The sequence below is a fragment of the Macaca fascicularis genome, chromosome 16 (genome assembly GCF_037993035.2).
Source record: "Macaca fascicularis isolate 582-1 chromosome 16, T2T-MFA8v1.1".
Classification (NCBI taxonomy): domain Eukaryota; kingdom Metazoa; phylum Chordata; class Mammalia; order Primates; family Cercopithecidae; genus Macaca; species Macaca fascicularis.
In genome coordinates, this window is record NC_088390.1 from 11,291,559 (window position 1) to 11,318,389 (window position 26,831).

Here is a 26,831-nt window from a genome sequence, read left to right on the forward strand (position 1 = left end):
CATAGAAGGACAAAAGAAAAAAGCATATCAATGCTTTTTAAAATCATGTCCTTATTCCCTGGAAAAGTAGAGCTTCCTCCTGCCAACACACACACAAACACACCACTTCCCTATCCCGCCGGGCCCTTTGGGGCTCTTCCAGACCAGGACAGAAAGCCTTGAATAGTGTTGCCAAGGAGAACCACACATGTTTTAGGGACACAAGGAGGGGGTTTCTGTTCTGCTGGCAATGTGCATTTTTGACCTAGGTACTGTTAATAAAAAGTGCAACCCAGTGCAGTGGCTTGTGCCTGTCATCCAAGCACTTTGGGAGGCTGAGGCTAGAGGATCGCTGGAGGCCAGGAGTTCATGACCAGTCTGGGAAACATAGCAAGACCCCATCTCTACAAAATACAAAAATATAGCTGGGCATGGTGGCACGCCTCTGTAGTCCTGCTACTTGGGAGCCTGAGTAAGGAAGATCAGGGGCTTAAGCCCAGGAGGTCAAGGCTGCAGTGAGCTATGATTGTACCACTGCACTCCAGCCTGGGTGACAGAGCAAGAACTTGTCTCAAAGAAAGAAAGAAAAAAAGTACAAAAGCACATCCAGGGCAGGAAGTCTTGGTCAAAGCACATGACCCCTTTGGGCAAAATGCCACCTTTTGCCCATGACCATGGTCTGCTCTATTCTGGCTTTCCCTACTCGGCCCTGCTTTTCTGGTCTCATGTGGGCCTGAGAACCACGATCCTCCTTGTCCACATCTCCACCCCAGCTTGGATTCCTTTCTTCAATTCTGCACTCTTCTGCCCTATGACTTTGCTTGGTAATTTTTGCTTCCTTGCTCATTTTCCTGGGCAGGCCCCCTTGAGCTGGTCTAGCCTGGTTTGATTAAAGAGCACATCTGCGTGCCTGCCCCAGTCCCAGCCTCTCTCCCCAGTTCTGATTACTCAGTTTTGACAACAGCCCTGTTGGCTCATCCAAAATTCCAAGGAATTTTGTCACTGACCAGGGCTAAGTGACAGGGGAAAGAGAATGGAAGGAGAGGGAAGAGACAAGGCAGTGACTGTCAGACGTATTATTTTGAATTAGACAGTCCTGAATTTGTGCATCTATTTTTTTTTTTTTTTTTTTTGAGATGGAGTTTAGCTCTTGTTGCCCAGGCTGGAGTGCAATGGCACGATCTCTGCTCACTGCAACCTCTACCTCCTGGGTTCAAGTGATTCTCCTGCCTCAGACTCCTGAGTAACTGGGATTACAGGCACCGCCACCATGCCTGGCTAATTTTTGTATTTTTAGTAGAGACGGAGTTTCATCATGTTGGTCAGGCCCGTCTCGAACTCCTGACCTCAGGTGATCCACCCACCGTGGCCTCCCAAAGTGCTGAGATTACAGGCATGAGCCACCATGCCTGGCCCTGTGCATCTATTTTATTTTATTTTATTATTTTTATCTGAGAAGAAAGACAAAAAGCTCAAAACAGTGCTTGCATTAGTATTTGGGAAGGAGGAGGTATAGATGAGTTTGGAGTGGGTGGGGGAAGGATGTGGCCATTAAAGAGACCTTTGGCTTTATATCTAATGTTTCCAATTTTTAAAAAAGAATGCCTTGAATTATTATCTGTGAGATCAAAAGAAAATAAGTAAGTATACTTGCCTAGAAACAAAAGATAAATTTTTGCAACATAAAAATGAATAAAAGCCAGAGTCTACATACATAAGATATAAACGTTGTGCCGTATACTCCAATAATGCCTATCCTGATGTTGTCTCTGCAATGGACTCTGACCCGTATCTTGTCCCTCTTTGTATCTCTAGTGTCAACCGTGGATACTGGCAGGGATTTGGCTCTCTAGAACTGTTGTAAAGGAAAGCATTTGACTCTTTAAGAAAGTAACAATAATTCAAGAAGTGGGTGGTGAGGAAGGAACAACTGAGCAGAAGTAAAAACAAAGGGAGTGGGTCGCGTGCAGTGCCTCACACCTGTAATCCCAGCACTTTGAGAGGCCAAGGCAGGCGGATCACAAGGTCAGCAGATCAAGACCATCCTGGCTAACACGGTGAAACCCCGTCTCTACTGAAAATACAAAAAATTAGTCGGGTGTGGTGGCGGGTGCCTGTAGTCCCAGCTACTGTGGAGGCTGAGGCAGGAGAGTGGCCTGAACCCAGGAGGCGGAGCTTGCAGTGAGCCAAGATCGCACCATTCATTGCATTCCAGCCTGGGCAACAGAGCGAGACTCCATCTCAAAAAAAAAAAAGCAAAACAAACAAAAAAATGGAGTGGACTCTGCCCCTCGGCCAGGATGCCTGTTCTATCTGGAAACGAATAGCAAAATATTGAGGTTAGGGGCTCTGCTCAATTTTATTACCCCAGTGCTTCCCTTAAGCTGTTCCTATGTGCAGTTGGAGGGAACTCATCAAGAAAGAATCTTCTTCGATGGTTCTGAGCACGGTGGAAAGTGGGAATCTCTGCCAGCCATGGAGGAAAAATGTTCCTGTAGCAATCAGGTTCTGACTCATAGACTTGCCACACTCTGACGATCCGCATGTGAATTGTGAATTGCTCCAAAGTACACCCAGATTGGGAGTGGGGGGCAGTCACCCCCTCCCTTTAAACTGCCTTTTCTCTCTATTTGCTGCTGCAGATGCCAACACAATTCTTGTTGCATTGATTTGGCTGGGAAAATGAGAAAATGGCAGCAACATTAATTAAAAATAATATGCCACACAAGAGATAGCTTGAACTCACTTCTTCTCTTAGTATCCTCTGTGTTCTCTTCTTTTCAACTTACTGTGGACACTATAGGAACAATGTGTTGTTCAGTAGAAATATGAAAGAAAAGAGAGAGATATTAAAGAAAGGGCTTTAAATGTGATGAAGAGTTTCAATCTTAGCGGCAGATTTTTAAGACACGAAAAGGAATACTAGAGAATCAGAGGGAAATAATTGGGTTCCTAAGGTTAGGGTGGCAAGGAAGAGATTGGAGGAAAGTGGTATAAATGAACAATTTTTTTAAAAAAGGGAAGTAATACTATTCTCCAATAAAAAGAATGTGGGGTCCTTGGAGAAATGGCTGAGTCCAGGGCTGGGGCAGGAAACATACAAGAAGAATCTAGAAGGTCTTATAGTGCTGAAAAGTAAGGAAGTGCTCAAAAATAAATCAAAACAACAAAAATTCCCAACTGAGTGTGTCAAATGGACACAAGGGACAACGAACAGAGCTCCCAATGGGCAAAGGGGGAATGATTTGAGCAAGACAATGAATAATGTGGCATTTTAGTTTTAGTTTTAGTTTTAGAGACAGAGGCTCACTCTGTTGCCCAGGCTGGAGTACAGTGTCATGATCATAGCTGACTGTAATCTCATCTCCTGGTCTCAAGTGATCCTCCTGCCTCAGCCTCCTGAGTAGCTGGGACTACAGGTGCATGCCACCACACCGGGCTAGTTTTTTAAAATTTTTATGTAGAGATGGGGTCTCACTATGTTGTCTAGGTTGATCTTGAACTCCTGGGCTCAAGCAATCTTCCTGTCTCAGCCTCCTGAAGTGCTGGGATTACAGATGTAAGCCACCATGCTTAGCCAATGTAGTACTGAAATATACCTGAAGTATACATATCTGTAAGTGTATGCTGATATAAATAAATGTTTGAAGTTATGAATTAATAAGGAAGAAGAAACAAATATTCTATACAGAGGAATTCTAAATACTCGATGTAGCTGTACCCCCTTAAGGTGACTCCCTACAAAGAGGGTGGCGTGAGGACAGGGAGCAAAAGAAAACTTTGCAGTGGGGAAATCTGACAAACACGACCTCCCTGGGGTGATCCGGGCTAACAGTATTATGCATAAATCATGTTAATAGTATGAATCCTTGATATGAGTGGCATTTCACCTCGGTGGTGGTTCTGTCCCCAAACCCGTAAGTCCTGCCTAACCAGGAAAAAAAGAATCAGACAAATGCAAATGGAAGGGCATTCTACGAAATATCTGACCAGCACCCTTCAACAATGTCAAGGTCATCAAAAACGAGAAAAGTCTGAAACTGTCACAGTCTGGAGGAGCCTAAGGGGGGAAATGATGATGAAATGTAACGTGGGATCCTGAAGGGGGTCCTGGAGCAGAAAAAGGACATAAGGCAAAACTAAGGACATCGGGCTGAAGTATGGACTCTGGTTAATAACAGTGTATCAGTAGCATTGCTTGCCACCATAAATAAGAACTACTACATGCAACTGGGTCCAGATGGAAAAGGAAACCCTTAGAAGTTGCCGTCACAGAGCCAAGAAGCCACCTCAATCGCCATGTTGACGTTGTAAACATGTATAACGATCACAGCTGCACTTTTAAAATTTGATGCTGTTCTAAATGCCTATAATGCCAGGTAGTCTCCTTTAGAAGTGAAAGCAATAGTTTTGGCTATCCAACTTATTTGTTCTAGCCTTGTTGACAGAGCAGGATGACTGTGCCAAAGAAGGAAAAATGCCCCTATGTAGAAGGATCCGTGAAGTTGAGGGACATAGTATTCGAAATTAAATGATCCTCTGAAATCCACATTCCCCATGTGCATCCTACAAAATGTGGCTTTGCTTTTCTTGACCTCCCATAAGACTGAAATTTTCCTCTTAATGTTGCATTCATAAAGTTATTTTCACTTAATTACATCTGCTTTTAAGGGGATTTTCTAATACATTCAGTTCTGACCACTTAGAAGTTCCCTTCTGTTTCGCGTTTTGTCTCTGACTTTTTCCTGTGTGTCCCTCTGTTTCCTAGTTAAAATCACAGCTTCTAAAGCAAGCAAGGAAAGGATTTTGTTTTCTTAAACCCATTTAATGCAGGAGCAAATCAGAAGCCAGCTAGAAAGGCCGCCACCTCTTCATCTGTGGTGTTAACCAATTAAAAGGTGTTACTGTCTTGGTAATAAAGTGTAACCTTGCTTTTCTGGATTCTTTACTCCAGCCTCTTTCGATTTGTCTTGTTGTTTAATGTGCTAGCTTGAATCACACTGGACTTAGTTGCCAAAATCATCCGGAGCTCCACTTAGGTCAAAGCCCTTCTCTGTTGGAGGAAAAATATTGAACCATTCCTTCCTTTACTTAGAGCTGGCTGTCGCTGGAGCTAGTAACAGAGTCAATGCCACAGAGAGCTAATTGCTGAAACCTCCTAGAACAGTTGTTCTCCACCAGACAGCTGTTCATAGGAGAGCTGTACCTTCCTTTAAACTTTTATGCACCAAAAGGGAGAGTAGCATCCAGACAGAAATGATAAAGCAAGAATTTATAATTGCATTTATCCAAATATCTAGAAAATCGAGTTAATAAACTGCGTAACTACCACCATGCCCTTTACGCCCCTGTTCCCTTTGCATTTGCACACAACGCTAATGAGATATTTGGTCAGATTTTAATATTACAGAGGACATGTACTGTGTTTCTATAACAGCCCGTCCCTTGCTGCCAAAACGGGTTTGGTTTGACCTTTGATCCAGCCCTTCTGTTTTTACGTAAATGAGAGATTTGGCAAAATAAGAATGACTAACACCTTTTATTAAACTTTTGGGTTTCCAAAATGCTTTCACATTCATGATGTCATTAGATCTTCATGACCTAGTGTTGTGTGAAAGGCTAGTGTTACATTCTCTATTTTACAAGAAAGGAAACTGCAATACAGAATATCATGGACTAATCCCTGAGCCGGTAAAAAAAAAAAAAAAAAAAAAAAAGAAGTAGCCTTAAGACTGAAATTCAGGTCTTCCGGATTTAATTCTTAAGGTTTTTATCTGATATGAATGTTTACATATTTTCTTCTGGGATGTGAATTCACTTGATTGTCTGATGAAATGTCTCCTGAAAATGGCAGGTTCACCTGGAGAGACACACAATTTTGATCATAATTTCAAGAGGTTTACCATCAGCCCCAGGTTAAGAACCACTGTTCTACGCTATTCGATCTCTATAATGGCAATAAGGCAAGAAATAAAGAAATTCTGAAACGGGCAGGGTGTGGTGGCTCACTTTGCCAGGCCAAGGCAAAGTTCGAGGTCGAGACCAGCCTGTGCAACATGGTGAAAGCCCATCTCTACAAAAAAAATACAAAAAAATTAGCTGGGCAGGGTGACGCATGCCTCTAGACCTAGCTACTCAGGAGGCTGAGTTGGGAGGATTGCTTGCAGTGAGCTAGGATTGTGTCACTGCACTCAAGCCTGAGTAACAGAGTGAGACCCTGTCTCAAATAAATAAATAAATAAAAATAAATTTCTGAGACATAATATTAAGCACTGAGAAGATGAGAATTAAAACCAGGTTCCTTTGGTTCTTTTCCAAATTTTCTTTCCTCTCCTGAAATATATGATCTCTCAGAAGGGATGGCATATCCCGAAATTAAAGGTGTTAAAACATGTCCCGGGGGAAATATGAAAAGAAATGGGAACATGTAGATGAAAAAAAAAAAAAAAGCAATCTAAGAAGATATCAAACCAAAATGATGGGAGGAAGTGTGTAATGAAAGGAATAGAAATAATGGTCAATGAGCCATTTGAATCATGGCACCTGTACAGCCAGTACGCTGTGCTGATTTAAGAAATCTGTTCAGAGGTGGGTGGGGGGCCGAACGAGGGGCTTGGGATAGAAGCGGAGGTGGAGGAATAGAGCGTGGCCTACCAAACAGGCAAACAGATGCCAAGTGGGCACAGACTCTTCTCACACTTGGCCTGGTGGGATGTGTCCCACACATCAGTGGCATCTGTAGCTATTTGTATCTGCAATCTGGGGAGAACCCATGCTTTACAATAAAGACCAGCTGAGAGCTTGTGAGCCATTTCTTGGCCAGGGTTCCTGTCACCGTGACTGGACCCAGAGACAATGCCTTGCCCTGCCTGTCAGTTCTCATGAGCATCCTTATTCCCAACTGCTGGATGGATATTGAGGCATCACCTTTCCTGCCCTGAGGCCTTGCAGTCTGCTGGGTTTAATTCCCTGCCCTGTCTTGACCTCCTTCTCCTGTGTAACCTGTCTGGGCTGACTACCTGGCTCCAGGTGAGTTCTCTGCTTCATTCTCCACGTGTGAGCTCACTGAGTTTGTGTCCACTCTAAATGACCTGAGTACAACTCTAATGTAAGCTCAGGATTATCCCAGTCCCAGTTTCTCTCTTCGACCCGTGACTATCCACAACGCCATAGCTGCCTCTGCCACACCAATGCCACCATGACCTTGCCCTTTAGCCCCTGGTGTGCATTTGCTAGTAGGGGATTCCTCCTGAATAGAGGGTTTGGAGGGAATTCCATTTCTGTCCTTAAGACTGAACTTCTAGGAGGTGGACTTGGGTCAGGGGGCTGGGGTGTAATGGACAGCAGTGTAGAATGAGAAGGCACCATCACGTGCTGAGGTAGGATTTGCAAAATAAATTGGAAAACTAGGCCTTCAAGCAAAGGTAACAAAGGTTCTCAAGTTCTCTAGAAATTCCATTTTCAAGCATCTTTGGGCCAACACTCCCTCTTTTAATTGGCACCTGTCTCTCACACGCCTCACCTCGGTACTGGCTGTGTCTGCCCATGTGGTTATGTAACGTCTTGATCTGGGTACAGGATATCAGGTTGGATGTCTGTCCACTGCGGTAATGCCAAGATCGAATTTTGAAATTTGATGGTGCATAACAATAAGAAAATTGGCCTTTTTCAGCAGAGTTACCTTGTCTATTTTAATGATGACATTTTTCTGTTTCAGTGTTTGGCTTTTAGCTTGGCACTCAACCAACAGATGGTCCATCTAGATCGTGTCTACCTGACACAGAATCAAGAATTTCTGTTGATGCATTTGACTGTATTAATGACCAATTTGTGCTCAGTCAATTGGATTAGATAAGTGGGATAGATCTAATTAGTCAACTCATTTTATTTTTCCTTTAAAGGACAAAAAAACCCAAAACCTATTAAAAAAAATCATATGCAACCTATTCTACTGTCTATGGTGGGCTTAACTTCGTAAAAGTCAGAAAGAGAATTCAAGGTGATCTGAATGATAATAGACACAAGAGCCATCATCAAAAGGTAGGAAATAGAGGTATGAAAAACAGCCTATACTAACATAGAACACTGGTTGATATAAACCGTAAGCCAAGAAAATGTCACATCTATGTGTAATGCACTCACAAAAGGCCTCCTATTTTAATAGGGAATGTATTTTTATAGGTTAATTCATGGTGGTTTTGAATAAAATTTCAATGAATTCCAATCAAAGAGAAAATGTATTATTTTCACGTGCATATAGTCTGCACGTGAATATCTGGGAGTGGCTGCATGATTATCTTTGGCATTCATTTGGCACACTCTTCATTAGCACCCTTCTCAGGAAGAGCTAATCCCAGTGTGCATTTATTCCAACTGTAAAGAAGTGATGTCTTTCAGTAAAAAGCATGTAATAACCAGTGATATTCGTGCCCCTTGTAGTCTCACCTTCATTTCACAAATGTTTCAGTTTGGGGCAATAAACCTGCATAATTGGAACAGAATTCTAAAACCATGTCTATGTAAAGTAATAGAACTATGCTTGAACTGTTCTGTCACCTCTCACAGGGCTTTTAGGCAAATAGAATTCATTCCTTGTGCTAATTTCAACCATAGTTAAGGCCTGCTGGTTATTTGGAGCTTTGGGTGTTGAGGGGCTTTCTAGGGCTCTGACTGTTCTCAGCGGGAAAGGGTTCCATAATTGATTAGTGATGTCTGGCATGGGCACAGGATGGGGGAGTTGTAGTATGTAACATTGTTCTAGTCACAAGGAATGACTGCAATATTATGCAGAGAAATCACATTCCATAGACCCAGCTAAATGTGTCAGTTGAAAATGATTCAGTCCAAGCTTGTCCAGGAAACACACAACTAAAATTAGTTGTTTTGTGACTCAACACATGTTTGGGGATGCAGAACTGCTTTATATGTGTCAGGAAGGGAAAAGGAAACCCCACAAAACTTTTAATCATTTGGTGGTGTAATACAGTCTTACTCTTAGGACTGTCAGTTGATAACCAGATCAATTCTAAGCAGTAGAATTATAAATTCTGAAATTAAAAGTATAAAAGTGCACACATACTCAACTATCATTGCTATTAATGCTGCTGCATCAGATGTGAAGAAAACCACATTTGATAGTCCTATGTGATCGCAATAGGAAAACAGTCCCTTAAGGAGTGATATTTTTCAACAAGTTGCTAAGACATTGAGTTAACATGTGGCCCACATACTAGATCCTACAACTGAGTTTCCAGAATGTCTCCCGAAGTGGATTGAATCTGCAAAGGTGTCCTCCTGGTAGTGTAGTTCATGACCTAATGGAAAGAATCCATATCTCAGAGAGCAGCTGGACATTCAGCAAGGAGGGAAAAAACATTTCTCTCTAATGAGAGATGCTTTTTACTCCTAATCTCTGGGGTGTGGCAGAGACAGTTCCATGAGGCCCAAATAGTATTCTATATTGCAAATCAGAAAGCATAATTTGTTTATGTTTGCATTTTAGCATCTACATAATGACTAGTACATAGTGGGGGCTTGAATAACTGACTGACAAAGTAAATAACAAGGAATGAATAGATTGATGAAGAGATGAGTTAATTCTAGGCCAGGCTAGTTGTAGAGATAATTTGAGGTCATCCTTGCCTTCACATGTATGGCTGACTAGATATAGAAAAAGAGTCCAGAGGATGTGAATTTTTGTGCACCTATCCAATTCTGAAATGCCACAATTCCAGAGTTCTAATTATGCATGATGCAAACTTCCTGTAACTCCATCACTAGGTAGAGAATGCCAGGGAAAGACATTCCCTTTCCTAGGTTTCCTATTTGGAATCTCTCTCAGCTCACAAGAGCAATGTGTCTTGAGTCTTGAAAAGGTCATGGAATAGAATGATCATTTCCAGGATAACCTAAGTTGGAATTTTCTAACTTCTCCTCAGTGGGAGACAGTGACAAATATGACCCCTTCTCCTTTCTTCTTGATTGGCATGTAAGTTTGCATAATATTTTATACAGATCACATAACCACTCCACTTAGCAGGCATTACAGGTTGAATTGTGTCCCTCTACAAAAAATTAATATGTTGAAATCCTAACCCCTAGCACCCCAGAATGTGATTTTATTTAAAGATAGGGTATTCATTGAGGTAATCAAGGTAAAATGAAGCCATTAGGGTGGCCCTAATCCAATAAGACTATGTTCTTATAAAAAGAAGGGAATTTGGAGACAGACACACAGGGAGAATGCCATTTGGACTTGAAGCCAGCCATCTAGAAGCCAAGAAGAGATGCCTGGAACAGATTCTCCCTCACAGCCTTCAGAAGGAACCAACTGTGCCAGCACCCTAATTTTGGACTACCAGTATCCAGAACTGTAAGACAATAAGTTCGGTTGTTTAAGACTTCCAGTTTGTGGTACTTTGTTTGGGTAATGCAAGGAAGCTAGTATAGTTAACCAAAACTATATTATAGTTCTTGGTTGATATAGTTAACCAAAAATAGCCTCAGACATCTTTGTGGTCAGAAGTTGCTATCAATACAATATGGTACATTTCTGTCTAGACTCTATGCTATGATATGTGGTTTGTTTTAGCTATCTATTGTATTGTAACAAATCATTATAACACATTGATGGCTTAAAACATCTAGAATGACAAAGATCTATTATTTCTCATGATTCTGTGATTTGGCTGGGGCTTAGCTGAATGGTTCTTCTGCTCACACAGGCCTAAATCTCATGCTGCTTTTACTTGGGAGTTTGGTTGGGAGCAAGATGCCCAAGATGATGTCTCCTGTTCTAAGATCTCTTTTCATGAGACCTGCCAACCTTCATCATTCTAGGTAACCTAAGCTTCTTATGGGGTAGCTAGAACCCAGGAATGTGAAAGCAGAAGTCACCAGGCCTCTAGGGGCAGAGGCCCACCCCTAGAAGGGGTAGATCTGTAGCTGACACATCATCACTTCTGCTGCATTCTGTTAGTCAAGCAAGTTACAAGGCCCAGCCTAGACTCAAAAAGAAGACAAACAGCCTTCACCTCTTGTTGGAAGGAGACCATGATTAATCTACCACACGGATGCTGTTTGTTCCCCTCACCTCACCTGTGCCCCTACCCTTCCTAAAGCTGTTTTCCCCATGCCATACAACTGAGTACATCTACAGGATCTGTCTGAGATAGAAAGTCTGGCAGTGGCTTGAGGTGTCTTCCTCTCAATCTTTGGTATATAATTGACTATGGCTTCTGGCCCCATGTTACTCTTCAAGTCTCCTTTGCTGTCAATCACACAAGGGAACCAATGTCCAAGTTGAAGCTCTCCATAACATTGACTCAATCTTTTGGACAAGGCTTCTGTCTAGGTCCCAGATCTCAGCTCCCTGTCAGAGCACTGCCAACACTCCATGTCTCCACCACAACTGGGGGCTTACTCTGACCACGCTTGGTGGCAGAGTACAACTGCCCAGAGCACATCTGTCTCTAAGCCATGCCCTGTGCTGGTTCTATTGATAATTGCCTAGATTTCCAAATCTTTTCTGTCTATAGTATTCTTCCCATTGGAAAGGATACTATGTTTCTGATAATTTTCAAAACTATGATTAAGACTGATATGCTCTTTGGACCCTGTGTCTGGTATGCCTGATTGTACCTTTGGAATAATCTTAACAGCTGGTCATTTCTCCCCTGACCTTGTCACATCCTGATGTGGGTTTTCATGCCAAGAATGGACTCACCTGTATCTGCATCTTCTCCCAACTGCTTTTGGAGACCTAGAGGTGCTTGGCCTAAATCCTATGTTTAGAGGCACCTTGATGACATCAGTTAGGAATGGCCACTTGTCATATCTCTCACATGTTGACCTGTGCTGCTCCTTCCATCTTCAGCTCCCAGCCCTCACCTGCTATGAACACGAGCAAAGAACACGTGGGGTCATGCAGAGGAGGGTGTAACTACTTCTTCTTGCTTAAACTCTTGTCATTTTATTAACTGTGAGGTTGATTGTTTCAGTTAGGACACTTTCGGCTACAGATGGAAACCCTGGTGAATAGGAGCTTAATTAAAGTATGAGCTTAATTAAAGGATGTATGGGCTCACATCATAGAGAAGTAGAGATATAGGCAGACTTCAGATGAAGCTAGATTCAAGGTTCCCATGGTACAAACAGGACTGGGCTTCTCTCCTCCTGGCTTAGCCCAGTGCCATGCTGGCTCCTTTCTTGGGCTTTTTGTGGGGTTACCAATAACACTGGACCCACCCTTCATAGGTTAAGGCAGTTGGCACGGTGCCATTCTTGCCTCTTCCCATGGGAGAGAGTTACCATCTTTCTCAGTCCTGTCCACACAAGTCTTGGGGCTCATCTGACTGTATGGGCTTCTGCCACTGGCTTACTCTGAATGTCCAGACTAAAGAATTAAGATGGTTGTTTGGCTCAAATCTGGGTCATATGAAACCCCATGAAGACCCCATGGAATGAGAATGGATGGTAAATCTCCGACCAACGATAAGGGACTGTGGCTGGAAGAAACGGGAAAGAATGTTGGGAAGCAGGGTAGAATACATGTCTACCACATTGATAGAAATAGCATCTTAGATGACACGCTCCCAAAATGCTTAAAAGGCTAGACTAATGGGCTTGAATTTGTAAAATAAACTAAAATACGTATGAAGCGTTTCACATGGATGCGAAAAGTCATCCTAATGTGAAAAACACTCTAGTCAACTATAAGCTCAGTATGAGCCACTAAATTGATTTGCCTATCAGCAACATTAGTAAAAGCTAATGTACTCTAATTTTCTCTCTATTAGAATTATTTAATATTGGAATTGGTGGCCTTAGGAGATAGTTTCTAACTTGTGACTAGATATGATAAACCAAAAGCCATATAATCATGTATAGAGATGCCATGGTGGGAACTTGGGGCTCATGGACTTATTCATTCATTCATTTATTCATTCACTTATTCATTCAACACATACATACTGAATGCCTGTGGTGCAGGCTCAGATCTCTCCCAGCAGATACTGAGACAACATGTAGCATGCAGACTATTCTTTAAGGGTCATCGCCAATGGAAATGGGGAAGGAAGCAAGATTGGACAGATCCAATACAGGTCCAGCAAAGCCTTGACCCCAGGGTGCTCTAGAACTTCAGAGAAAATAGTGTCCATCTTATTATTGTATTAGGCTGAAATGGCTGGGCCTTGATACCTTGAATTTGATTAGTCATTGGATGTGGGCCCCCTGGGGAAGGAAGACTGTGGTTCCAGGGGAGGCAACTTTCTGCAGCTGAGACAGACCCTGGAGGAGTGGATAGTTGGAGATGAGTCCTTCCAGGTCCACCACAGCCTACTGTGTGCCAAGCACTGTTCCAGGCATGCAGAACACAGCCATCAACACAACAGACAATAAAATTCAAGCAAGACCAGGCATTCTAGTAGAAGAACAGAATAGAACTTTTAAATGCCTGAATGAATGTGTATGAGTTAGTGATAAATGCCATGCTGGAAAGTTCATCATGATAAGGTGAAGGTAGAACATGATGGAAGAGGAAATGGTGGGTAGTGGTATGACGGCTGTGCTATTTTCATCAGTGATTCTTAAGCAGAAATCTACAGAAAGTGAGAGAAAGAACTCTACATACATTTGGGGATAAGATCTCCAGGCAGAGAGCACAGCAAATACCAAGGCCTTGAGGAACACAGGACACCAGCATAGCTGAGGGGACAGAGTATGGGGAGAGTGGCAGATGAGCTTAGAAGGACAGCAGGTGAGCAGGTCATGCTAGGCCATGGCCCAAGTTCATACTTGAGGTTTATGGTAAAGATATACTCTGAAGTGGCAATAGAGGTAGCTTCTTAGAGGCACTCCCTTCACTTAGCTGCCCATTTATAGAGGAGTAAGCTGAACCCCATGGAAGTTATATGATTAGTACAAAATTGCATAGGTAAGTAGAAGCCCTAGAGAAATTCAGAACTGAGACAGACAATGCATGATGTATTCATTAGGATGCCATTGGCTACATGTAAGAGAAACTTTGTATTTAGACAGGTTTCAATAAAAGGAAACTTAATTATCTCACCTTACTGGAAGACCAGAGATGGGAAGGCCCTGAGCATAGCTCTTTGAGTAGCCCAATGATGTTCTGTCCATCTTTTCAGCTGACAACCTCAGTGTTGTATAGGGATGCGTGGGCTAGGATACGCTGCAATAATAGGCCTCAATTCCAGTTGCTTTCAAAAGCAGATACAGAGAGAGAGAGAGATAGATATTAATAGAGATATAGATATTTATAGAGAGAAATATTTGTATATTTTTAATATTTATATCTCTATGCTCTATCTATGTATCTATCGATCTATCGATCTATTGATCTATATTTACTCATGCTACATGCCCATGGTGGGACACTATTTTTATTACTATCAGGTACTCCTCACTGTAGTCACCTAAGTACTCACACTGACAAAACCACTCCCATATAGAACATTGCTGATCACCATGCCAGAAGAAAATGAAAATTCTGGAGTGTCTTGCAGCAGCAATTAGATGCTCTGTTTCAAAAATAACACACATCATTTCTGCTCACAACTCATTGACTGATACTAGTCACTTTCCCCTCCTACTCACAAGTGGGCTAGGAATTGCAATTCTACTATATGCCTGGGAGGCAGAGATATTTGGTGAGCGGTGTTAATAACTATAAAATTGAGGCCGGATGCAGTGGCTCAAGCATGTAATCCCGCACTTTGGGAGGCCAAGGCGGGCAGATCACCTGAGATCAGGAGTTCAAGACCAGCCTAGCCAATATGGTGAAACCCCGTCTCTACTAAAAATACAAAATCTAGCCAGGCGCCGTGGCAGGTGTCTGTAATCCCAGCTACTAGGGAGGCTGAGTCAAGAGAATCGCTTGAACCTGGGAGGTGGAGGTTGCAGTGAGCTGAGATCACGCCACTGCATTCCAGCCTGAGCGACAGAGTTAAGATCTTGTCTCAAAAAAAAAAAAAAAAAAAAAAAAAAAAGAATATCAACTTCAACTCTCAGCTGGTGCCCCAACCCCAAGGTAATAACATCCAGAGAAACAACACCAAAAATAAAATAAAATAAAATAAAATAAAATAAAATAAAATAAAATAAAGAACAGGAATTATCACAATTTTTAAGAGCAAGGAAATTTCCCCAGAAACCTCCAGCAAACTTCTCTCACTTAGTATTGGCTAGAACCGGATCACATGTCCCTTCTTAATCCCTGTCAAGGGGAAAGAGATTTATTATGTCTAGCTCCACCCAATTGGGATTTGCCTTCTAGAGCCAGGGACTGGTTCACTCTCCCCTGAACCTCAGGACTGTCTGAAGTTGGTGGAGGCATTGGAAGAGATGATTCTTCTCTGGTACTTTTTATTGAGTCAAATCCACAAAGAAAGAGCACTTTGATATTGTCAACAATTCAGGCACTGAAACTAGGAGAAAAGAGAAATGTATGGTGGCAGCCAAGCAACCTTTTCTACTACAAAGGGCAAACCAGGAGGGCTGGAAATGTGAATAAGGAATATAGTGCACTGCAGCAAGAGTTGGGATATATAACCCCTAAGATCTTACACAGCCCTGAGATGCTATTATTTCTATGAGTGTTGATGCCACCACTTATGAGCACTGGGGTTCAGGATACATTTATAGGTGGTGGTGGTCTGAGAAACCAAATCAGTTTCTCTTACTCAATGCCACTGATCAAATCTTATTAGAGTCTGATGTGAGGAGGACACATTTCTCCTATCCATCATTAAAGGGTTCTCAGACATGGAAAAGCAAATTCTTGAATAATAAAGGGAAGGAGAAGGCTCATGGAAGAGAAAAAGAAGGGAATAGCTTAGAAGTTGCACAGAGTACAAAGGTAAATATATAAGCCTGTTGTCTTCAAATATGTTCTTATGATTCCCAAATGTATATGCCTGTCTTCTCTTCTGAGCTTGCAATTCTTGTGCTGGACAGCTCCACTTAGATCTCTCAAAGGAACCACAACAGGAATATTGCTAACTCTATCCTGAACCTGCTTTTTCAGCCATGCTTATCTCCACTGTGGGCATCAACTTCCAGTAATCTACTGCATCCCTTCCTCATTTTTTACCTGTATTATCAGGACAGCTTCCAAATTGCTTTTCCTGCGTCCAGTCCAGTGTTCCCTACTCCATTTGACTCAGAGATTCAGCAAACATGTAAAACTGACAGTGTCTTCTCCTGATTAAAACCCACCAATAATTCCCCAGCAATTGTAGAATAAATTCAAGTTCTTTGCAAGGGAGGGATTCAACGCCCTCCTCCTAGCCTTATTTGGTAGACTCCTTCAGGGTTCATGCTAAACTGCTTGCACCCCTGCTCACACACCCTTACCACTTCCTGTCTTTCTGGTTCTGCTAAGGATGTTCCCTCTGCTGGGGGCCTCCTTTCCCTCTTGTTTGCTGTATGAACTCATAATCCATTCTTCAAGATTCTGCTCTACCTCAATGTGAAAGCTACCTTTGACCCCCATCTGTCCCCTTGCAGGGCTAGGCTGGGTGCCTGTCTTCTGTTCTCAGAGCACTCTGCCCGCCTTTATTATGAGACATAACCTTGCCATGTGGAAATCATTTGTTTATCTGTCTCCCTAATGGTCTACAAGGTCCCCCTCTTTGAGGAAAGGGACTCTCTTATTCATTCTGCTGGCAGAGAGTAGGCACTAAACAAATGTTGGTTGTACAGAATGTTTAAGAAGAAGGTAGCAGCTGAGAAGTTAAGGGAACGGGAGGAAGTGCAGAGGAAGAGGGAGGGAATGGAGACAGGAGCGAGTGGGGAGCTGTGGGGATAGTCTGTGCACCGCGCGCCCCCCCTCCCCAGCCCCTAGTCAGTATCAGGATCTCCCTCTCGTGTCTTGGAGTCTGAGTTCCAGCTCCAATATATCCATTCCACGTTTCCCAAAAGAGGAACTCTTCTGTTCCTGCATAGGGATCCCTTGTTTGGGTCACACGTGAGTGGGACTGAACAGAAAGTCTCAGAGAAGATTCTCTACCGCCCTCGCTCTGACAGCCTGTTCCCTGCCTTCAGTTCCCTGCCTTCAACCAAAGCACGCTGGTCACGCAGGCAGAGTCTCGGTCTTGGCCATCGCTTTTTGTTCCCAGTTCCCCCTACCTCCTCCAAGGACACATACCACGGATGGTACTATGATTCTCTTTTGGGGTGGCCTCATAGCTGTGAAAGTTACTCAGGCCTCCTTTCCACAGACCCAGACACGCAACTACCCCGAAAGCACCCCCGCCTGGCACCTCCATCCTCCTCACCTTCCATAGTAGCTGCAGCACAGAGATTTCAACACAGGGGTTACAAAGCTGAGTCTCAGAGGTTCAGACAGCTTTCTAATGGCCTCCAGGCTCCGCAGGGGGTGGGGGGGGAAATAGTCTAGCAAAGAGTTGCCATCCAGTGCTGGGGCTGTCCAGCGCCTTTCTGCGCAGTGGGGACGGGGTTGGGGAAAGAGTGACCAACAGGAAGAGAGTGTAGGCTCAGCTCACGGGTCGAGCAACAGCCTCAGACAAGCCACTTGACCCATGGACTCAGTTTGGGAACCTGTAGCAATGGGTTTGACCTCTTCTCCTGGCTGCGAGTATCACCACCAGGGAGAGGCAAAGGCTTGCAGAAACCCCAACTCCCGCTCTGGCAGCGCGCTGCCCCAGGCTCCGGTAGGGTGGGGACTGGTCTCGAGGGCTGGAGGGGGCAATGGCAAGAGAGGTCTGTCCCTGCCGCGGGCCGGCTGCAGAGCGGACGTTCAGCCCTGCTCCGACCCCACTTGGCCCACCCGGTTCGCTGTGTTCATTAACTGCTGTCCCGACCTTTCGTGACGCGGAGCTTCAACTGCTGAGATCGCGGAGAAGCAAAAAGGAGTCCCTTTGCCCCGCACCCTGAGCGCCCAGGCGTGCAAACGTGGGCGGCGGAGAGCGGTTGCCCTCCCCTCCCCTCTCTCCCCTCCCCTCTCCCCCCTCCCCTCGCGGCGCTCCCGTGTGTGCGGGTGTGTGAGTGCGTGTGTCTCCCTCGCTCCCTCTCGCACACGTTCCGGCACTAGTGCAGGCGGCGAGCCGGCGGCTTTCCGCTCGCTCGCTCGCTCCGGCCGCTGCGCTCCCGCCTCGCCCCGGCGCCGCCGCCGCCGCCGCCTCTGCAGTCGCAGCCGGGCATGGTGAGTGAGTGAGGTCCAGCCGCCGCGCGCTCCCCCGGCTCGCCGCCGGACCCCAACCTCAGCCGGCTCCGTCCCAGGGAGCCAGCCTGCGGCGGGAGCGCGCTGCGGGGCCGGGTGGCTGGGGAACCCGGGCGGCCGAGCTGAGCCTGGAGGGGCGGCCCGTGCGCCCTCGGTTCCAGGCGCGCAGGGCCGCGGGACCCCGTCTTGGGAGCGGGCTCTAAGCCCCTCTCGGCCCCAAGCCTCTCTCCTCGAGGGCTGCGCGCACCCTCCCTGCCCGCCTACCCGCGGTTCCCCTCCTGCTCCCGGAGCGCCAGTCGCCCCACCCCGTGACCGGCTCCCCGTCTTGTCCCGCAGGACCCGCCCGGACGGGACCACGCCGCCGCCGCTGCCGCCGCCGCCGCCGCCCGGAGCCGCGCTTCGGGTCCTGCCTGAGTCGAGCCGAGCTTGGGGCCGCCGTCACCGCCGGCGGGGGATGGGGCTACCCGGGAGGCGCGCCGAGCCCGCAGGGGGAGCGCGGAGCCGGCGCGCAGCCTGAGAGCCCGAGCAGCCCGCGCCGGTCCGGTCCGTGCGCACCGCGCGCCGCCGCCGCCACTGCTGCCCGCGCCTCGATGGCGCCATCGCCCCGGCGCCGCTGACCACTCCGCGCCTCCAGCCCGGCCCGCGCGGCGGGTCCTCAGAGCCCGGCCCGCCGGGGGAGCGGCCTGCCGCGGAAGCCTCCCCGCGCCCTCCCGCCCGGCCCCACCATGGCGCTGCGGCGCCTCCTGCTGCTGCTGCTGCTTTCGCTGGAGTCCCTGGACCTGCTGCCCAGCGCCCACGGAGCCCGCGGCCGCGCCGCCAACCGGACCCTGAGCGCAGGCGGCGCTGCCGTCGGGGGCCGGAGGGCCGGGGGCGCCCTGGCACGGGGCGGCCGCGAGCTGAACGGTACCGCCCGGGCGCCCGGAGTCTCGGAGGCGGGAAGCCGGCGGGGGCAACCCGCGGCGGCTGTGGCGGCGGCGGCAGCGGCCAGCGCGACCGTCACCTACGAGACGTGCTGGGGCTACTACGACGTGAGCGGCCAGTACGACAAGGAGTTCGAGTGTAACAACAGCGAGAGCGGCTACCTGTACTGCTGCGGCACCTGCTACTACCGCTTCTGCTGCAAGAAGCGCCACGAGAAGCTGGACCAGCGCCAGTGCACCAACTACCAGAGCCCGGTGTGGGTACAGACGCCCAGCACCAAGGTGGTGTCGCCGGGGCCCGAGAACAAGTACGACCCGGAGAAGGACAAGACCAACTTCACCGTCTACATCACCTGCGGGGTGATCGCCTTCGTCATCGTGGCCGGCGTCTTCGCCAAGGTCTCCTACGACAAGGCCCACCGCCCTCCGCGGGAGATGAACATCCACAGGTGAGAGCGCCGTGTGCCGCGCGCCCTGGTGTCCCCGCGGCCTCACCCTCTCAACTTGCTTCCCCTGTCCTCTTCACTCTTGGCCTCGCCACACCTCCCCTGGCCCTCTTAAGTTATTTCCACCATCGCTCCTTTTGCATGCAATAAATCAGGGTCTTCTTGTGCCCCCTCCTCCATTTCTTCAGAACCGAGAATGCATGCTTTGGTGGTAGGGGGATTTACAAGGCAGAGTAAGAAATTGGTAGAGTGCGTGCAGTTCCAAGTGTAAGAATGTTACAAATTCTGTAATCCTGGATGAGGATCCAGCGTTCTGCTTTCCTTTCCTGGCACGTGGGCACTTTGGTGTAGGTTCTTAATGGCATTTAGTTTTTTGAGTGAAATCGGAGTGTCATCTTCAATTTAGGAAACTGACCAATGTTGGAACCTTACTGAAAGTGGTACCGGGTGGCTTAGTGTCAACTGAGACGTTCTTGTACACTAGGAATTGGGGTTTTATAGAAAGGATGCCTCCTGCCGGAAGTAGAGATAAAGATTTCTCCATTCCATGTTGACCAAGCACAGATGGTGTCTCCTCATTGCATCCTGAGAAGTGGGATGTGTATCTTTCCTGCTGAGACTGGAGGACTTGTTCTTTGAAACCCTGTAGTTAGAACTTTGACTTAACAGTTCTTGCCTGTGTTAAATCTGGTGGGGCATCTTTCATTGCTTACATTCGAGAGGGAGTGGGGGCTACCTCCTACCAAAACTTACGCCAAGAGCTCAAACTATGGCAGTCCCTGGTTCCACTCTGAATCCTGCCCCGAGGCACCATCTTGCCCCCACAGTGAGCCCTTGGGGAGGTCAAAGCCAAGGGGACGACAGAAACCCAGCCTCCCCTTAGAACTCTAGGAATGACACACCCAGGGGATGCAGAGTTAGCTTGGCTTCCAGTCCCCTCATGTTGATGGATGTCTGGACGTGGTGCGAGAGTCCTCTCAGGGAACAAACGCTGCCCCAGGAGATGCCTCCATTTCTGGTGCATGGTGTGAGCACTGCCCTAGTCACCATGACCACCCCCCAGACTACTGTTTGTCGGTCAGCCCTGCAGGCCCCCACACTGACCCATTCACCTTGAGCTCTTCTCTGCGTCCTGGTTGTTATCCTTACCACCTGAAAACCTCCTTCCTCGCTCCTGTGTACATTAATCACCCCTGCCTTGCTGAAGAGAAAGGCAGATAGAAATTTCTAGGCATATTAAAAGAGCTGATTTTTTTTTTTCCTGCTTGATACTGTGGGTGTTGAGAGAAATGATACTCCCTGGCAGGTTTTATTGAGTCAAATCCACAAAGGGTGGGTACCTCAAACTCGGGTGCTGGAATTGGAGTGATTCCAAAGGGAGGCCTCGGTCATCCTGAGGCACCTCCACCCTGTCTCCCACCCGCAGCTCATGTCTCAGATAGTGCAGTAAGTATCCTCCTGTGTGAGAAACAGCCTGTGGTCAGTCTTGGCTCTCAAATGCAGGAGACAAGTGGGATGGTGAGCAAAATAAAGGCAAGACACTGTGTCTTTTGCATCTTGTCGGCAAAGAATTTTCTCTCTTGGCTCAGCGTAGAAAGAAGAGAAGGAATTGCCTATGGGCAGGTGCTGTCCTGAAGCAGATATGCTGGTCGTTATCATCGTTACACCTCTGCCTCAAGACTTGGAGGCTTGTCTCCTTTTCCCCTTCCCCTGTGGCCTTGGCCTCTCATTAAACCTTCTGCTCTGACCACAGCTGCTTGCTGGTTGATTCCTACACATCTTTCTTTAAGATACTTTCTTCCCTGAACCATTGTTACCTGTACTCAGGGAAAACTGCCTGCTGCCCTGACACTTCCGCCTCATACAGAGTTTATTCATCATCGCCTGAGATGATACGGAGGGCGGTGTCCTCAAATGCTGACAGCAGGCATCTTTGGATGCTGGCATTGGCACATGACCCTGGAGAGGTCACGTTCCCTCTTGGTGTTTTTTCCCCTCCCCACCACCCTGACGCCCCTTACGCCAAACTAGGGTGAAGGTGATGACACCATTGGGGCAACTTCTCTCTGGGGTTGGGGAAGCGGAGTAACCACGGGAAGGGAGATGAATTTCAGGCCTCAGAACATTATGCAAATGTGGGATGTTTCCCCCTCAAGTTCACCTCCTGATTTTATTCAGTTCACAGCCTCTCTTCCAGCAGCTGCAGTCTTGCCTGATCAGTGCTTTGGAAACCATCATATCCGCGCCTGTTGGGTAGGGGACAATGCCTGTCTGTGTGTGGTGGGGCGGCAGGGGGGACAGAGCACGGGCGATCCCTCTACGACACTCTATGAATGACCTTGGGCAGGTCAGGAAAACTTATTTTTCAGTTCTGGGTAACTCAAGCACAGCAGTGTCCCAACTTAACCTCTTGCTTCCGGGGCACGTCAGGGTGAGTGTGCAAGTTGCTGTTAGACTCCTGGGGGTGAACGCAACTACACCACTCCTCTCGCTTTGCTCACACCTGAGAGGCCGCCGTGTGTCCTTCCGGGGAGCATTTTTTGTGCAGACTGCCTTGTTGGGCGATCGGGGTAGGGAACAGGAGGGAGTGATGGAGAAAGAGAGAAACAGTCACACCATGTGAGTTTTTCTTAGGGAAGGTGGGGAGGAGAAAGAATGTACACTCTTGAGAGGTCAAGAGAGGAAGTGAAGGTGCATGCAGTTACATATTCCTTGAAATAGTTGGGCAAAGATGTTTCCTGTCTGAACAGGAAAGACAAGCTGGTTTCAATGTGTGCTTCTCCCTAAAGATGATAGCTGGGCAGGCAGGGGCTGAGTCTGAGGGAGTTTCAGTGAGAACAGCCTCATTGGAGAGGGACGTTTGTGGGAGTGTGAGCAGGGGTGAAGGGAAGGGACGGACCATCTGCGTCTGCCTCGGTGCTCCCAGGCTGGACAGCCCTCCGCCTGCCCATGCACACACATTCCTTAGGGTAGGACTTCCTTTCATCTCTCTACTCCTTCAGGGAAGAACAGATTTCATTATTTCCAGAAGTGATTAGACCTTGCTGTCGTGTTTCTGAGTGAGAAATGAGTGTCTGTGGGGGAAACTATCAGCTCCCTAGTGATTCTAACAGATGAGTACCAAGTCCGACTCAGCTAGCTGAACTCCGTGGAGGAGGAAGAGATGAGCACAGGATTGAAAGGCAGAGCTGGGTGCTGGATGTGGTCAGAGAGCCCCAGGGCAGCCGTGCCTACCTTTGCCAACTGGAAGCCCAATTCCCACCAGGCTCCCCACTTTACTTTTCCCCTTCTTCCAAACTGCCTGGGCTCAGGCTCAAGCTGCAGCCATCCCCAGATTTTCCTATTTCCTGAGTGATTTCCGCACAGCTCCCCCGAGGGGCCCTTTGTTCTGGGAGGGCCGCCAAGGGCACGGGCTGAGCCCAGGAAATAGTCTGGGAGCCTGGTCCTTTTTGACATTCCTTTTCGTGCTAGCTGTCTCACATCTAAACCTGTTCCTTCCTCCTCGCCCTGAGTTGATTCATTAGTGTCTTGGAGATGAGAATCATTCTGAGGGAGGAACTGTGTGGCTTTTTTTAATGGCTAATTAACAGATGGGTCAGGAAGCTATTAGGATGCTGGAGACGCAGTTGGTGAAATCAGAGCTGCCCTGGGTCCTCCCACTGCCTGCACAGGAGCAGAGGGGATCAAAGAATGTGGGTGGGGTGGCGGTGAGGGGGGATATCTAGGGGTGTGGGAAGAAAAATCCAGATGGATATGAACCGGAAAAAGTATTAGGAGGTGACCCCTTCATCTTGGGTTTGTCCTCTTGCTTGTTTCTAGGGGAAGTCAAGGGAATACTTTGTTCTACTCTTTCTCCCTCCAGAAATTAATTAGAAACTCAAAGAGCTCTGTTCTCTCCTCACAGGCTACATAACTGCAGTGGCAGGGCCCCTTGGCTGGCTGATTTAGTGAGTTCTCTTCCTAGGCTCCTGGGCAACGAATTGTCAAGTCACTGCGTTTTTTGAAGCACTGAGCTCACTATAATGAATTGATCTAAATAGAGAGTCAACTTATTTTTCTACTTCAAATATAGAAGGAAAGAAACAAAAAAACATCTCGCTTTGGACTGAAGGTTTTAGCCTTGCCTTTATTTCTTTTTAATTTGAGTTAAAAAAAAAAAAAAAAAAAAAAAAAAGCAGTGCTTTGTCAGGTGTGGTGGCTCACACCTGTAATCCCAGCACTTTGGGAGGCCTAGGTGGATGGATCACATGAGGTCAGGAGATCAAGACCGTCCTGTCTGACATGGTGAAATCCCGTCTCTACTAAAAATACAAAAAATTAGCCGGGCATGGTGGCATGTGCCTGTAATCCCAGCTACTCGGGAGGCTGAGGCAGGAGAATTGCTTGAACCTGGGAGGCGGAGGTTGCAGTGAGCCAAGATTGCCCCACTGCACTCCAGCCTGGGGGACAGAGTGAGACTCAATCTCAAAAAATAAAAATTAAAAAAAGCGCTTGTAGGGAAAGAGGAAAATTGTGGAAGAATTGGAGAAGTCTTATGGAGGAAGGGCTAGGGGAAGGATGCTGGGAAGGCAGAAAGAAGCAAAAATAGCAAAAGGAGGAAAGCAATCTGGTGAGAGGTCGATTATTCCCACTGAAGGGACAAAGTGACGTTGCCTGGCCTTTGTGTGCCACGGGCTTGGTTTGTCCTGGCTCTTGCAGACACATGCAGACATTCACTTAACAAATGAGCCCTGCTCACCTTCCCTGGGCAAGATGTGTTTCATACTACACCGTATAAGCTTATAAGACACATGTTGCCTTAGACAGATGAGGTTAGCAGGGTTCCTTCTTGCTTTAGCAGGGGAACCATGCAAATACTTTTCAAATTCCCTAAACTGTACAATTCTCCTTGGTCACATTGCTCACTGTCTTCATGTCCTTTCCTACCCCTCCCCAAGCTCAGAAGGCCTTCACGCCTGTCCTTTTCTCCCCTCTTACCCTACCCAAGGTGGGGAGCACGTTCATTTCTGGGAATCGACTGCTAAGATACCAAGTTTACCCACCGTTGTAGGCTGCCAAGACACAACTAGGGAAAAAAGTCTAATTCATTATTTTCAACTGGTTTTATTAAGAGATCGGATTGACTGTGCAGCGGATTCAAATCAATTGTGCAGGAAACAGTGGTTAAGACAGTTGAGAAAGCGAGCGGATTGAAAGAGGTTAATTCACTAGCTCCAGACGGACAGTCCTACGGATCCGGAATAAAAGGGAACCACAGCAAAAGAAGCTTCATGCTTCCAGTTCCATTGCCTGATTTTCCAGGGACTGGCAGATTGTATTTAGGTCTTCCCTTTCTAACTCAATTTCTGTGGTCTGCGAGGATTCCTACCACGTGCTGGAACTGCTGCCCTGCTCCTGGCCATGGGAGATCACCTCCCTCCTTCCCTGCTGCCCTCGCCTCATTCAGACTCCTGTACCATCCATTTTTGAAATTATAGTGAATTTTGTCTTACAGTTTTGCTCATATCCCTTGATGATATATCACCTGTGGAACCACAAAATGATGATTTCAATTTACAGGAGCGTGAGATGTCTCAGATTGGTTCGTGGTGATGGCAGGGGGTTGTGGTTCGGTGGAATATATGAAGATCTAGACTAAAATTCGTTTTTTAGTTTCTGTTGTAATTTTCCCCCTCTTTTCTTTACCTTGGGAAACTCCACCCCATTATTTCTTCCTGAGTTACATTTATGACTTCACGTCTCTAGTGTCTTTCTTTTTTTCTTTTTTCTTTTTCTTTTTTTTTTTTTTTGTGACGGAATCTTGCTTAGTGGCCAAAGCTGGAGTGCAGTGGCGCAATCTTGGCTCACTGCAATCTCCGCCTCCCTGGTTCAAGCTATTATCCCGCCTCAGCCTCCCGAGTAGCTGGGACTACAGGTGCGTGCCACCACACCCAGCTAATTTTTTGTAGTTTTAGTAGAGACGGCGTTTCACCTTGTTAGCCATCATGGTCTCGATCTCCTGACCTCATGATCTGCCCACCTCGGCCTCCCAAAGTGCTGGGATTACAGGTGTGAGCCACCACGCCCAGCCTCTAGTGTCTTTGTTTGCAGATATTGTAGAGGGATAAGAGAGCTGGGTGCGAGAGTTACCAGTGAATCCTCAGACGATCTCAGTCCCTTGAACTCAACCCTTGAGCAAGCCTAATTTTAAAACAGTTCAGGATACATTGCTATTTTTTTTTTAATCTCTCGAAGCGAAACCAGAATCTTCTGAAAAAGCAGGATAGTACCTTCTATTATTTCGTCATCTATTACAGAATTATAACATTTTCATTGCTAGCAATTCATTTAATCTAGTTCCCTAAGTTTACAAGTGAGGCAACTGAAATTCAGAGAGGCTAGATCACAGTGCCAGGGAGCCCAGCTAGTGGGTGGGTGAGCTTGGAGTTGAAGCCAGGGCGCCTGTGTTCTAGTGCTCAGACTCATCTCATTCACTGAAAATATATTCTGCTGCTTTACTCTTTGCACGTTCCTTAGTCATCACCAAATAACTTTGGAATCCTTAGAGATGTGAGTTACAGCTTTCTCGTTTCTTTCCTACGTTTCTGTACCCCTCCTGGTTCACAGTTTCCACTGAATGTCTCCACTAAAATGATTTCCGTCGATCTTCCCCAGTCCTTTTGCAGCTTTTTTTCACGTTCCTTTCTAAAGGGCAATAACCTAATCTGAGCATAATCCTTTTATAAGGTTCTGAGTAATACGGACCATTGAAGAAGGAAAATACAGCACAAGCCAAAGAGTTGTGGACCAGGGCAAAAAGTCACTGAATGAAACTGTGGGCAGAAATCTATCATTAAAAATACACAGTGTGAATGCTTTCTGTCTCTCTCCCAGAGATGAGTGGAAATGCTGAGACCTGCTGGATCAATGCAGTTTACCTCTGTGAGAGGCCAGAGACCTCCCGCCATCCAGTGGCTCTGTGTGTGTGTGTGTGTGTGTGTGTGTGTGTGTATGTGTGTGTGTACATGTGTGTGAGTGTGTATATGTGTGTGTGATTTCAGGGTTATCTTCCGGGTTGGCCCCCTACATAGAATATAGCTCTGCAAGCCACGGAAGCTCATTCATAGGCGCCAGTTTTGCTCTTTCTCAGCTCTGGGCCCAGATACTGCAGGCTAATGAAACTGGAAATCTGGGCTTACTCATTATGTGAAAATAACCTGTGTGGCATGCAGTCTGGGGGCTTTCCCTGTAATGTGCTTGATATTTTCTTTGAAAGAACCTGGGTATACATACCCTAATGTG

General features: G+C 46.7%; 2 protein-coding genes across 5 annotated transcripts in view; one reads left to right on the forward strand and one right to left on the reverse strand.

The window, feature by feature from the left end:
- Positions 1 to 18,784, reverse strand: part of LOC135967905 (uncharacterized) — a 29,326-nt gene extending 10,542 nt beyond the window's left edge. The window contains exons 1-4 of the mRNA XM_074021142.1: positions 18,649 to 18,784; positions 17,280 to 18,594; positions 14,051 to 14,201; positions 11,705 to 11,871 (exon numbers count right to left, since the gene is read on the reverse strand). Coding sequence (XP_073877243.1) covers positions 17,762 to 18,594; positions 18,649 to 18,784 — 969 coding nt within the window. The 3' untranslated portion in view covers positions 11,705 to 11,871; positions 14,051 to 14,201; positions 17,280 to 17,761. The remainder of the gene's footprint in view (positions 1 to 11,704; positions 11,872 to 14,050; positions 14,202 to 17,279; positions 18,595 to 18,648) is intronic.
- Positions 18,700 to 26,831, forward strand: part of SHISA6 (shisa family member 6) — a 327,855-nt gene continuing 319,723 nt past the window's right edge. For all 4 annotated transcript variants that reach the window (XM_045376285.3, XM_045376287.3, XM_045376288.3 and 1 more), the window contains exon 1: positions 18,700 to 19,553. In XM_045376285.3, coding sequence (XP_045232220.1) covers positions 18,910 to 19,553 — 644 coding nt within the window. In that variant the 5' untranslated portion in view covers positions 18,700 to 18,909. The remainder of the gene's footprint in view (positions 19,554 to 26,831) is intronic.